We start from the raw sequence: 13905 nt of genomic DNA, 5'->3' as shown, positions 1-13905 counted from the left end.
TCTTCCTAACTGCCTTTCCCAGACCCCAGGATTTAGTTAGTAAGTCCTGGAAGAGAGAGAAAGGGCCCCAAGATTCCCCTTGCCCTTTCTTATTTGGCTTCTTTCTATCATGTGCTCCCACCTTTAGGCATTGAGTTCATGAGGGTAGTGATGAGTTCTTATATATCCCTGTGTCTCCTACCTCAGCCCCTGCCCTAGGGCCCTCCTACCAAAGCCCACCTCTAACTACAAGACCTGTCACATGAAAGACCTGCCAATATTTCTTGTGTTACATTTTGGCATTTGCTGCTCACAAGCAGTAAGGAAAACACTAGCAGAGGAAGGAGAGTTGGTAGCTTCCCAGAGAGAGGGCCAAAATCACCATAGCAAAAATACCAGAGAGTTCTCATTCATTGACTCGACTCTCTCCAAAATCCAAAGTATTTGGACCCAGGGAACAAATTCAAGGATCTTCACCCGATGTCACTGTACCACAGGGCTATGAAAACAATGGTCTGTGATCGTGTCAATGTGCTCAACGGGGAGAGGAAGTTGTGGGATATTTGCATTACTGATTTCTCCAGGGAAAATTAAGGATAGCTCCCAAATTATAAGACCAGCAGGCCTCCACCCCTTCTTTTAACTTACACAAGATGTTTGGCCAGATATATTTTTGCTTTGTGCATGAGATGTGTTCTCGAAAATCACTCTTAAATGGATTTTCTGTTCTGGGAAAACATCTTTGTACATCCCTGAAATGTACAAAAGGAAGTATTGTTTAAAAATGGAGCCTGCCTTGAATCTTTTTAAAAAGCAGAGGATTGTTCGGTAACGTGGAGAAAAAAGCTTCCAATTTATCTATACTTCAAGTGTAATTTCACCTGTAAAGCCCTTTCCAGGGTAGAAAGACAGTGCTGGGTCTGCTCTTTACCCATTCTTCTCAAGGGCTTCGATTGTGAGTTGTTCATGTACCATTAGGAAGAAATCGTAAGCAAAAGCGTTTTCATGATGGTAATGCCCTATTACGGAAGGCAAGTCCTGTGCCCACTAATGGTGGGATCTGGATTAGCATTTCATGAATGGCTCTGAAGTGGATTTCATGCACCTGATTTTCCCCGCTCTTCGAATCATTTCTGGCATTCTGTATCCAACTCGCTTAGATGGCTCATTGAAGATGCAGCTCCCAGAGATTCGTATTTGCTAGGTCTGGGGTTGGACCCAGTAATCTGTATATTGAACAGCTTCCCCCAGGGGATTAGGATGCACAGAATCTGCAGAATTTACTAGGAGAAGCGTTCCTTTATAAGCCTGTCTGGACCGTCAAGGTTCAGTCATAGTCAAGGTTCCCCACAGATCACCGCTGGGAAGGTCATCTTCCAACAACAGGATTAAGGAGTCTTGACTCCAGTTTCCGTCCCCTAAAGGCAGAAGTTTACTTGACATGTGTGTTGAAGACTGTTGTTAAGTGTTTGCCCTGGTACAATGGTTTTCAAGTTGTCTTCTGTGGAGGGTCCACACAGCCTGAATTCACCTAGCCTACCCCCCTGTGAGCAGCGCCACTTTGAGTGACTGGGATTCCAAGTAAAAACATTCAAACAGCGAATGAGTTCAGGAGCTTAAAACAAAAAGAAAATCTTCAGGGGGCGCCTGGGTGGCTCAGTCGGTTAGGTGTCCCACTCTTGATCTCGGCTCAGGTCTTGCTTGATCTCAGGGTCATGAGTTCAAGCTCCGCATGGGGTTCCACACTGGGTGTGGAGCCTACTTAAAATAAATATCTGATTTGGTTAACTATATTCAGGTCATACAGGGTTAAATGTTATTTCACCAACTCAAGTGTTACTCATTTAAAAAATGTCATTTAAATTTACAGTCAAATACATCTTCAACATAGCTAATCTCAATAAGTTATGGTTTATATTGTGTTTTGTAGTGATGTAACCTGTCTATTTTCTCTTTCCCTATGCTTCCTGGATTTCTGCTCCTACTTTCTTTTCTTGCTTGTTTTATCTACCAAGCTTATTGACTTCAGTAATTCAGTGAAGGTACAGAACTAGTTATGTGTTTACTAGCATTATTGTATTGGTAATGTTAATCAATTGTAAAGTCATGATAACATCCAGTTATCCATATTCGAGGCAGACATTAGGCCAGATAGATGGACTTTTCTGGGGAAAGATCTGATAGATGAGAAGACAGAGATTTGTGCCATATGTTCTCACAAAATCCAATGCAAATATCCTTCCAAACATGGGACAATGGGATACATTCATTCTTCGTAGATGTGATCTCACCAAGATTTTCTATTCATTTGTAGGATTCCAAAGCCTATTTCCATCTTCTTAATCAAATTGCACCAAAAGGACAAAAGGAAGGTGAACCACGGATAGATATTAACATGTCAGGTTTCAATGTAAGTATAGGTATTCATTTGAATGTTACAGTCTTACAAAATGATTGTCAGTTTCTTCTAAATAACAAGAATTTTTGTAATTGCATGTAATGGTGTTGACAATTTTGAGCATTATTTTAAAATTTATTGCTGTGGGTATCATTCAAAGGCAGAAAGATTAGCTTGGTATATTTTGATAGTTTATTAGTGAGTTCCATAATGATGGCACTATTGGTTTATATTGATTGCATAAAATATGCAAAGAAAGGGTGGAGAGATAAGTGCTAGAAACTAACCTTTTCCAAGTGTTTGGATTATAATCACAGTGAGAGATGTAATGACAAGATATTCATATATGCATCTGTGATATTCCTGTGTTGAGAATAACACGAATATGTTTACAAGTTGCGGATCCCTGATATCCAACTTGGGGACTCACTCATGGACCATATTCCCTGGTTGCATCACTCATTTGTTCAGTGATCTTGGACAGATTTCCTCCCCAAATTGGATCTCACTTTGCTCATCCATAAAGAAAGGAGTTGGACTAGATGATTTAGTCTCAAGTTTCTAGGATCCCCGGTACGTTCTTTGTACCTGTTAGATATGGAATGCACTGTACTGATTTAGAGAATCCGTATTTCTAGCCTATTAGGCAGTAGGATCGAGTAGATAACATGGGCTAAACCACTTACACTGCCCTTATCAGAATTGAATTTGTAGCTGACCTATGTGCTTATATTTCTGTCTGTATGTTGGACGTGAGACTCTCTGGTTCAGGTCACTTGGTATGGATGAGAAGCTGTCCTGTGCACCGGGCAGCTGTCTGGGCAGGCTCGCCAGGTGATCTTTTGCCTGCGTAAATGGCAGCAGTACACGAACTGATTCTGGTTTTGAGACAGCTCTTCTCCATTCAGTCTTCCCTGGTTGATCTTCAAACACTCCTTTGTCTCTTCCCTCCCCAGAATCCTTCAAGGATTCCTCATTGACTCTAGACTTTAGTCTGAAGTGTTCTGCTTAGCATTTAAGGTCCTACACAGTCTTGCTCTAGGTCTGCTAACCAGTGCGCTTGCCCACGAGTCTCTACCCCCACCCCCCCCGCCCCCAATACTCATTTTACCTCTGAGCCTTTGCTCACACTTTTCCCTTGTTGGTCAGTGTCCTTCAGCTTTTTCAGCCTTATAACCTTCTTTAGGGCCTGACCGATGATTGATTTTTTTATATTCATTATCACATCAGGCTTTCTCATGATCCTTTGTAACGCCTTCTGGCTCCCATCCGGTACTCTCCCATCCCAAGCAACCACTCATTTGCTTTCTTTCACTTTATATTAGTTCGAATTTTCAAAAGTTTTATCTAAATGGATCCCTACAGTCTGTATTCTTTTTTTTTTTGTCTAGCTTCTTTCACTCAGCATAATATTTTGAGATTCATTCATGTTGTCACATGTATCATAAATGCATTCCTTGTTTATTGCTGAATTATATTCCGATGAATGGATATACCACAGTCTGTTTGCACATGCACTTGTTGATGAGCATTTGGATTATTTCCAGTTTGGGGCTATTACAAATATAACTGGTATTGAACATTCATATAGAACTCTTTGTATAAATGTATGCATTCATTTCTCTTTGGTAAATACCTAGGAATGAAATGGCTGAGTAATCGGGTATGTGTATGTTTAACTTTTTTAGGAAGCGGCCAATTCATTTTCCAAAATGGTTGTACAATTTTACATTGCTACCGGCAGTATATAAAAGTTCCAGTTCATCCACATCCTCACTAACACTTTAGTGTGGTTAGTCCTTCTAACTTGAATCATTCTAACAGGTGCCAAATGATCTGTCATTGTGATTTTAATTTGTATTTCCCTAATGACGTATGATGTGGAACATTTTTTTTTTTTAAAGATTTTATTTATTTACTCGACAGAGATAGAGACAGCCAGCGAGAGAGGGGACACAAGCAGGGGAGAGGAAGAAGCAGGCTCATAGCGGAGGAGCCTGATGTAGGGCTCGATCCCATGACGCTGGGATCACGCCCTGAGCCGAAGGCAGACACTTAACCGCTGTGCCACCCAGGCGCCCCAAATGTGGAACATTTTTAATGTGGTTATTTGCCATCTATGTATCGTCGTGTTCAAACATTTTGCCCATTTTTAATTGCATTGTTTTTATTAGCAAGTTTTGAGTGTTTTTATGTATTTTGGAGACAAGTCCTTGATTGGATATGTGATTTGCAAATATTTTCTCTCAGTGTTTTTCAAAGAACAGACGTTCTTAATTTTGGCAAAGTCAGTTTAGTCCTTTTTTCTTTTATGGATCATGCTTTTGATGTTGTATCTAAGAAAGTTTAGCCTAACGCAAGGTACCAAATATTTCTTCCTATGTGTTTTCCTAGAGGTTTTATACTTTGAGGTTTTACATTTAGAAATAAAACGTTTGGGGGGCGCCTGGGTGGCACAGCGGTTAAGCGTCTGCCTTCGGCTCAGGGCGTGATCCCGGCGTTATGGGATCGAGCCCCACATCAGGCTCCTCCGCTAGGAGCCTGCTTCTTCCTCTCCCACTCCCCCTGCTTGTGTTCCCTCTCTCGCTGGCTGTCTCTATCTCTGTCAAATAAATAAATAAAATCTTTAAAAAAAAAAAAAAAGAAATATAACATTTGGGGTTCACTTTGACCATGGCGTGAAGTAGGGGCTGAAGTTCTTTTTGCACATATATTTTTTTATTTGATTATTTTTATTTCACTATTGTCTGTTTGACTATTTAAAATTTTTTTTTGTTTTTGTCTACTCTAAAGCTTCCTTCTATTCCAGTATTCTAAATGCTTCATTAGGAATGCCAAGATGATCAATAAAGACAGGATTTTAAAATAAGTTGGTGAATAGTGTAAAGCAAACAATATTAAAGTACTAACTGACAGGTTGCAAGAAATAAAATAGGCTCTATGAGAGGAACTCACTATGCTCAGAGAGAACCCTGAAGAAAGGTTGAATCCCACTCCATTGCCCATCTGCTGGTGGTTACTGATTGTTTTGCAGAAGGTAACAAGGGTAACACAATAAACACACATTGTTCTGGAGTCCTGCACAATCAAGGCACCTCACTGGAGGTTAAAAAACTGATCAAAGATAGCATCACCCATTGAAGACAAAGTTAAGACTGTCAAATTATACATTCTGGGCAGCTTTAGTTTAAAAGTAACATTCCTCAAGTGTCATTTATCTCTTCTTTTCCCACCGGATTGTAAAACCCTTTCTCCCATGACATTGTTCCGCAGAAGTGCTTAGTTTGCCCCTGGGGCAAAACTGTGGTGTGTAAATGTAGGAAGTGCCCAGAGTGCAGCTCTGTTCCTTTCCAAGTGTGGGTCACTGGAAACCAGAAGACCCAAAAGCACCCGTTCCTCCCCTCCCGTGGCTCCAGGTTTCTCACTTGTAGGCTTGGGAGGTGGCAATAGTGGGTGCCTAAGAAACTGTATTTTTGACATCAGGCTGAAATGATTAGATAAATTCTTCACCAAACCCTGTGTTAATCCAGAGCTGGGCACTCCTCTTTCGGGGGGAGGGGAGAGGTAACAAGTTAGGAGTCATGGGAATTAGTTGGAAGTAAGTATTCCTTACAGAAATGAGCAACTCTGCTTCGGCCTGGGTGGAAAAATTAAGTCAAACAAACCGTAACCAAAAAAAAAAAAAAAAAGAAAAAATCCTTGCAGAGGAAAACTACAATTTGAAATACGCAATTTAAACCTGAAATTATTGGAAACTGCTATTCTTGATGATTATTTTTTAAATACTTTCTCATAATTTCTCTATCATTTTCAGTCTTATGCCTTTTTAGGGCCCAGTTAAAAAATCTGAACAGTTTTAGCTTTTTTTCTTGAGTTTTCACAGGAGAGATGTAATCCCAATTGGGTTAAATGTACTGTCCTTAGATAAATGATATGGTGCCACCCAGTGTGTTTTTGAGGTACTGCACTCAAATACGGCCAACTTTTTTTGCTGTTGCATTCAAAACAATTTTATAATAAGTACCATATGTTGGCTAAGAGAAAGTAGAATTGTACATCCAGCCTGTCATTGTAGGGAAACATTTCTATATTTTTAGTATAGCCTTTTAAAAGATGCCTTCTTATTTTACTTCAACAGGAAACAGATGATTTGAAGAGAGCTGAGAGTATGCTTCAACAAGCAGACAAGTTAGGTTGCAGACAGTTTGTTACCCCTGCTGATGTTGTCAGTGGAAACCCCAAACTGAACTTAGCCTTTGTGGCTAACCTGTTTAATAAATACCCGGCACTAACCAAGCCAGAGAACCAGGATATTGACTGGACTCTACTGGAAGGTAATTTGAAGGTTTCTCACATTCTAATGTGCAGGATACCAGACCAGAAATACATAGGCCATGATGATTCCAGGATCTTGACTTAATGTTTCCTTCTCCACTTTCCTTTAGCAAATCTCTGCTGGAAGTAGACCCGAGGGCTGAGTAAAAAGCGGTAGCTGATAAAAAGGGGTGATACCGGGAAACTTGTAAAGTAGTCAAGGATCACCTAGCTTAAGGCCACTTAGTAACCACTGTTTTATTTTACTATTTTAGAAATAGGTCACCTTTTAAACCTCTCACCAGAAAAATGTATGTATACATTAAATTTGACCTATCAGTTTACAGGATTATTTCATTCTTCCACAGTCAGACCAACCAGACAGAACTAGCCCCAGTTCCTTTTCTACTCACCTGCTCAAAAAATCATAACACAGGGGGCCTGGCCAGCTCAGTTGGTATCGCATACGACTCTTGATCTTGGGGTTGTGAGTTCAAGCCCCACGTTGGGTGTGGAGATTACTTAAAAAATAAAATCTTTAAAATGATCATAATCATGGATGCCGATTATTTAAGTTTGGGGAAGGCAGAGTTTACCTTTTCCAGATTATATATTCATGAAGTGTAAGATTCAAAAATGCACAAATGTAATAGTCATACCTTGACTATCCAGTGGCAGGACTTTAAAATCTTTAAATTTTTTGCTTTTCAAGTTTCACATAACTTGTTGCTGTAATATAGGCATGTAAAAGGAGTGCTCGTGTGTAACTTAGAATTTATAAATGTGTAGAGGGAAGGTGTAAATTCATGAGTATAGAGGGTTCGTATGACCAGCCCCCCAAAATTTTTTTGACCCCCCCCCAATTTTTTAAATGTAAAACTGATAACATCAGTTACTTTTGAGGTATGGGGATTTGGAGAGATACTGAGGAAGCCTTACAAGGGGGAGGAAATTATAAAAATTCATAAACTTCTAAATTGTTTAACTGATTATAAAGTTGTATTCTTCGATTTTAAAATAAATTCAACAAATTTTGTAAAATAAGCCTGTACCTAGAGAGAATGTATTTAGAGAGAATGTTTGGAGATTCATATTGGAGAAAACCTCTAGATTTGTACAGAGGAAATGAAATAATCTTAACTATGAATTGATATTATATGTACGTATACAAGGTGTTTAATTAATATAGAAATTTTGTGAATATTCTTAATAGGAGAAACTCGTGAAGAAAGAACCTTCCGTAACTGGATGAATTCTCTTGGTGTTAATCCCCATGTAAACCATCTCTATGCGTAAGCCTGTCTACTGTTATTATCAGTTAGGAACATTGTGAACGGATGCCGCAGAAAGAATTACCACTCTAAACATCTCCTAGATGTTCGTTTACACTGGCTATTTAGATCGGAAAATGTGAAATGGTGACATCCATTATCATTCTCCAAATACACGGAAGCCCAGAGTCTTTCTCTACATGATCTTTAAGTGAAAGAGTGTATGAATGTCTTTCTAACACCCTATGGAATAGATCCTTTATATTTTGAAACAGAGACCGGGGAAGGCCTTAAGTACGCCATCCATGATGTCTTGAGGCCTTTGTACTCACTGTTCTCTCAGCCTGGAATGTTTTTTTCTGCCTCGAATGTATATTCAAGCCACACATTCAGACCCTGACCACCACCAACACTCCGTAACCCTAACCCTGGTTCTTTTTATCTTCATAGGAGTTATATACACCCCCAAATCAAATTATCTATTGATCCATTTACTTGTTTATTCTCTCTCTCTCTCTCTCTCTGTCTGACTCTACTGTAAGGCCAGGGATTTTCGTCCTACATGCCCAGCTTCTAGAATAGTACCTTGCAAACCAGAAGCTGACGATGAGTATTTTAAGTGAATGGGATGGTGTTAGCTCTATGTTTAGGACAGACTGATAAAAAAGATGAGCCTTGGGTATTATCTGTGGTTTTATATGTTTTAGTTGCCAGTGTACTGTTACTGTTTTTAAGGAAACAAAGGCCCAGCTGTCTGAAAACACTGATCAAATTATTTTTAAATCTCTAGCGACCTGCAGGACGCCCTGGTAATCTTGCAGTTGTATGAGCGCATTAAAGTTCCTGTTGACTGGAGTAAGGTTAATAAACCTCCATACCCGAAACTTGGAGCCAACATGAAAAAGGTAGATCAGGGGCGCCTGGGTGGCTCAGTTGGGGTGCCTGGGTGGCTCAGTCGTTGGGCATCTGCCTTCGGCTCAGGGCGTGATCCCAGAGTTCTGGGATCGAGCCCCATGTTGGGCTCTTCCGCTGGGAGCCTGCTTCTTCCTCTCCCACTCCCCCTGCTTGTGTTCCCTCTCTAGCTGGCTGTTTCTCTCTGTCAAATAAGTTAATAAAATCTGAAAAATAAATAAATAAATAAATAAACAAACAAACAAACAAACGATCTTTAAAAAAAAAAAGAAAAAGGTAGATCATGAAGTTTGCTGCATGCATTTGTTACAGGCTGTTTTTATTCTCAGTTTCTTTTGTTTGGAAAACTCTTGCATCTGAGCTTCTTGAGAACAGGAACGGTGTCTTACTGATCTGGAGGCGCTAAGTACCCAGCAGCGCACGCGCGCATGCGTACTCACACACGTACGCAGCTGAAGCCGCTGAAAATCCTCAACTATTTACTTTTTGTGGGTTTACAGCTAGAAAACTGCAACTATGCTGTTGAATTGGGGAAGCATCCTGCCAAATTCTCCCTGGTTGGGATCGGAGGGCAAGACCTGAACGATGGAAACCAAACTCTGACTTTAGCTTTGGTCTGGCAGCTGATGAGAAGGTATGGTACCCCGTGTTACCTGTTAAAGCTCCACTTCCTAGCGGTCTGTGAGCCAGTCCTTGCTATTTTCAGGTAGATGTGGCAATGACTGCGCCTTGGAAGCTTTTGGATTTAGACTCTAAAGTGAGCTTAAGTAACAGATAGATGCAAAAATTCTGAACAGCGCACGTTATCCATTTGAAAAAGACCTCTTTTACCTAGAATGCTGATACGCATCCATTATGAGGAGTACCAGCCAAGGCCATGGCCGCTGTCAGACTAGTACAAAAGGTGCATTTTTTTTTTTCTCAAGAAGTAGATTGGGACCTTTTCTTCCACTTCTCCTTCCAGATACACCCTCAATGTTCTGGAAGACCTTGGAGACGGGCAGAAAGCTAATGATGACATCATTGTAAGCTGGGTGAACAGAACATTGAGTGAAGCTGGAAAATCAACTTCCATTCAGAGTTTTAAGGTAAGAATTGCACATCTGACGATTAAACATTATGTGCGCCAGAAAGGATCAATCATTTGGAAGGACAGCCTTTGGTTGGCTTGTCGGTGTGATTTAGTGTTGTGCTAATGGCAAGGTTCTCTTCACCTGCTGGGCTGGGTGTATGGCGACTTGATAGAAGTAATCATAGGTTCATTTGTACAAACTGAAAGTCTCGGATTTATTGTCCTTTGACACTAGGACAAGACGATCAGCTCCAGTTTGGCAGTTGTGGATTTAATTGATGCCATCCAGCCAGGCTGCATAAACTATGACCTTGTTAAGAGCGGCAATCTGACAGAAGACGACAAGCACAATAATGCCAAGTAAGAGACACTGACGATAACGATGACTAATACCCACGGGCTTTGTAGCCAGGCAGCTCTGCATTCCCACTCAGGCTCACCACTTAAGAATCATGTTACCCTAGGGGCACCTGGGAGGCTCAGTTGGTTGTTCAGCGTCTGCCTTCGGCTCAGGTCATGATCCTAGGGTCCTGAGATCGAATCCCATTGTCGGGCTCCCTGCTCAGTGGGGAGTCTGCTTCTCCCTCTGCCTCTCCCCCTGGCTCGTGTTCTCTCTCTCTCATTCACTCTCTCTCTCTCAAATAAATAAATAAAATTTTAAAATCTTTTAAAAAACAAACAAACAAACAAGAATGTGTCACCTGAGGGAAGCCTCTCGGAGCCTCAGACTCCTCATCAGTACATATGGGAGCAATAATACTTAGAGAGTTTGAAATGGATACGAGATACAAGAGCCTAGCCCTGTGCCTAACATTGTAGCTTGGTCAGTTGTTGCTTTAACGAACTACTGAAATAATATAGTTTGTTTATCTTACAACAAGGAGAAAATGGGCTAAGAATACTCATGCCAGGGGCGCCTGGGTGGCACAGCGGTTAAAGCGTCTGCCTTCGGCTCAGGGCGTGATCCTGGAGTTCCGGGATCGAGCCCCACATCAGGCTCCTCTGCTATGAGCCTGCTTCTTCCTCTCCCACTCCCCCTGCTTGTGTTCCCTCTCTCACTGGCTGTCTCTATCTCTGTCAAATAAATAAATAAAATCTTTAAAAAAAAAAAAAAAAAAAAAACAATACTCATGCCATAGATAATACTCTTCTGTCTAACTCTTTTTGAAACGTGTTATTTATGGATGTCTTTTTTTACTGTGCACAGATGGCCTTTACTACGTATGTTGAGTTTATTATCTTGGTCCCTAAATGAGCAGGATGTTTAAGCCTCCACTGAAACTACGCCCTGAGAGTTCTTTGTGGGGTGCCGGGGTGGCTCAGTTGGTTGAGCATCATCTGCCTTGGGCTCCGGTCATGATCCCAGGTCCTGGGATCGAGTCCCACATCAGGCTCTGGGCTCAGTGAGGAGGCTGTTTCTCCGTCTCTCTTTGCCCCTCCCCCTGCTTGTGCTCTGTCTGTCTCTCTCAAATAAATAAGGAAAATCTTTTTAAAAAGAAAGTTTTTTTCATTTCAGCAATATTGAGAAGGGCTTTTCCACCTGTCACTTCCCTTCTTCACCAAAGACCTAGACCGTGGCCTGGTTTTACAGGCAATCCATGAAAGCTAGACTAGCATACACTAAAAATCAGCCCACTGAAAACCTTTTTCAGAAACTTGATCATCTTTAAAGATTCATGTTTACGAAACCCCTAGAAAGTTCTCATGTATTAACTGAAGGGTGCCCCTGCAGATTGCCCTAGCTGGCCACATCAGTTCTTTCTGCGCTTTGTGTACCCTTTCCGGTCCTTGCTCTGACCGCACTGTCCCCACACCTTGTAGACGCTCTCCCCTCCCTCGACTGTGTGGAAGAATTCACTGCATCTCCCAGAGCAGCCTGGATTTGGACATGTGACACAGTCTTCCATCCCCTATCTCTAGGATCACACGAGAGCATCTGTTTTCCCATTACATGCTCAATGAAAATATCAACGTTGATTGTACAGCCCAATTTAGATAGTTGGGTTTTTTCTCATCTTTGTATCACGTCAGTGCTCCAAAGTTAATTCTCATTGCAGAAAAGGGGCGAATAAAATCAGTCCCAAGACGTAGAGCCAGAAAATCGGGTGTCACTTAAGAGTGACCTCAAAAACAAAACCGAAAACAACAGAAAGGCAAATGGTGCCGCTTTGAAGTTTCAGTATGAAAGTGTCGCATCCCAGCCGATTGATTTGTACCAGAGGAAACTGATGCCTCCGACCATATCCTTGACTAACAAGAGGTTCATCTGGATTTTTGTCCCCTTGAACAATAGGTACGCGGTGTCAATGGCTAGAAGAATCGGAGCCAGGGTGTATGCTCTCCCGGAAGACCTTGTGGAAGTAAAGCCCAAGATGGTCATGACCGTGTTTGCCTGCTTGATGGGCAGGGGAATGAAGAGGGTATAAAGTCACCAATTTGAATAAGAACAGCCTTGCTCCCAGGTGCACGGTTAGCAGGTCAGCTCTTTCCAGGTGAAGTGCTCATGGCTGAAGGAACTGTTGGCCACTGAAAGGACTTACAGTTTCAGTGAACAAGACTCCTCATCTTGAGAGCTCACAGGGGAAAGAGTCTTAATGGCACCGACTCCTCTTTCCTGTAGTCAGAGTTGAATTTGTCAGGCACACCTGAAATGCGCTCATGGCCAAATCATTTACTCTCTCCTCCTAGATCGCTGCCCATGACATTGCCCTTTGCTCTATGTCGTGTCTGTGTATCTTTGCCCCCCTTAGGATGTCCACCTCTTCAGACTTGCTTAGATGATTGGATATGAATACTATTAGACCATAATTTTGCTTTTCCATCCAGGATGCTAGTTCGTATTCAAGAACTGTGCTCAGAGAGTATTTGGATAGGAGTATCCTTTGCTTATCTTTGTAGTACTGAACATTGGCAGAAGTAACTGGCTGTGCAGAATGTAATAGAAGCTTTTCGTATTCTTTTATTCTTGAAATCAGTATCTTTTTACAGTATTCTTTCTACGTGATCTTTTTTGTACATTTAAGAATATTTTGATTACATTAAATAAGACTGCTGATTTTGCTACTTTTTTTAAGGGGTCTTCAAGTAAGTAAAAACCATACATTGTAGGTAGAGGAAAGGTGTACCTTGATTTCGCGTCTACCCTCTCACACCCACGCTGTAAACAATTGACATATTTTGTCTTCAGACACTTGGTTCAATATATGCTTATTTGTTTTCAAAGCCTGTATCATCAAACTCTCTCTTTAGATTTAGAATGCTGTTGAATATGACACTTTTGAGGAGAGAGTGTGCTCAGAACGTAGACAGGATACGGTAGGCCAAGCATGCTAAGCGTACCATAAATTTTCTAATTTTCCACCTAAAACAAGGAGATGTCACTAAAAAATAAAAATATATATGTAGGACGTAATGTACTCTTGCTTTGTCAAGCTGTTTGCTATAGTTTCCAAGATCATAATGTTACTCTAACTCTGAAAAGTGATGTAATCTGGTAGCAATGTATTAGTTCAAATAAAGGCATTTACATAATAATCAGTCTCCTCATGTTTCTGCCCCTTCGTGGTTTGCCAGTCATGTTTGCCAGATTTTCCCCCCTGATATTCTTTTTCTGGTGTACTGTACAAAATGACATCTGTTCAATTTAAGTTCTTAGAGCTGAATTACAGGGACCGAATGAAGGAGAGTCCCAATGGGGTCAGAGGATTTTCTCCAACTTACCATAATTTCCTCATCCAGTTCCTCCCTTATTTCCTTCTTTCCCATCCCACTCAGTTTTTCCAGTGTTCTGTCATATACAGAAGATCTAAGCAATGGGAGATCCAAATAACCAGTGAGGGGAGATGGGTTCTGGCAGGTTTTCTTATCCTTCTCGCCATCAACATTTTGGGGGCTGGCTAACTCCTTGCTGGAGGAGGGAAGGGGCTGTCCTGTGCATTGCAGGAGGTTTTGCTGGCCTC

At 41.2% G+C, this 13905-nt stretch overlaps 1 protein-coding gene across 3 annotated transcripts in view; it reads left to right on the top strand.

The window, feature by feature from the left end:
* The window catches only part of PLS3 (plastin 3), an 80001-nt gene extending 66521 nt beyond the window's left edge, over nucleotides 1–13480 (top strand). For all 3 annotated transcript variants that reach the window (XM_045800708.2, XM_045800710.2, XM_045800709.2), the window contains 8 exons: nucleotides 2294–2389; nucleotides 6516–6711; nucleotides 7905–7983; nucleotides 8753–8867; nucleotides 9375–9508; nucleotides 9839–9962; nucleotides 10182–10306; nucleotides 12240–13480. In XM_045800708.2, coding sequence (XP_045656664.1) covers nucleotides 2294–2389; nucleotides 6516–6711; nucleotides 7905–7983; nucleotides 8753–8867; nucleotides 9375–9508; nucleotides 9839–9962; nucleotides 10182–10306; nucleotides 12240–12372 — 1002 coding nt within the window. In that variant the 3' untranslated portion in view covers nucleotides 12373–13480. The remainder of the gene's footprint in view (nucleotides 1–2293; nucleotides 2390–6515; nucleotides 6712–7904; nucleotides 7984–8752; nucleotides 8868–9374; nucleotides 9509–9838; nucleotides 9963–10181; nucleotides 10307–12239) is intronic.
* The last annotated feature ends 425 nt before the right edge of the window (nucleotides 13481–13905 follow it).

This window comes from Ursus americanus, chromosome X (assembly GCF_024610735.1).
Source record: "Ursus americanus isolate L20-20 chromosome X, mUrsAme1.1.p, whole genome shotgun sequence".
NCBI classification, from domain to species: domain Eukaryota; kingdom Metazoa; phylum Chordata; class Mammalia; order Carnivora; family Ursidae; genus Ursus; species Ursus americanus.
Note: the sequence above shows the minus strand (reverse complement) of the source record. Positions and strands in the feature narration are given on the sequence as shown.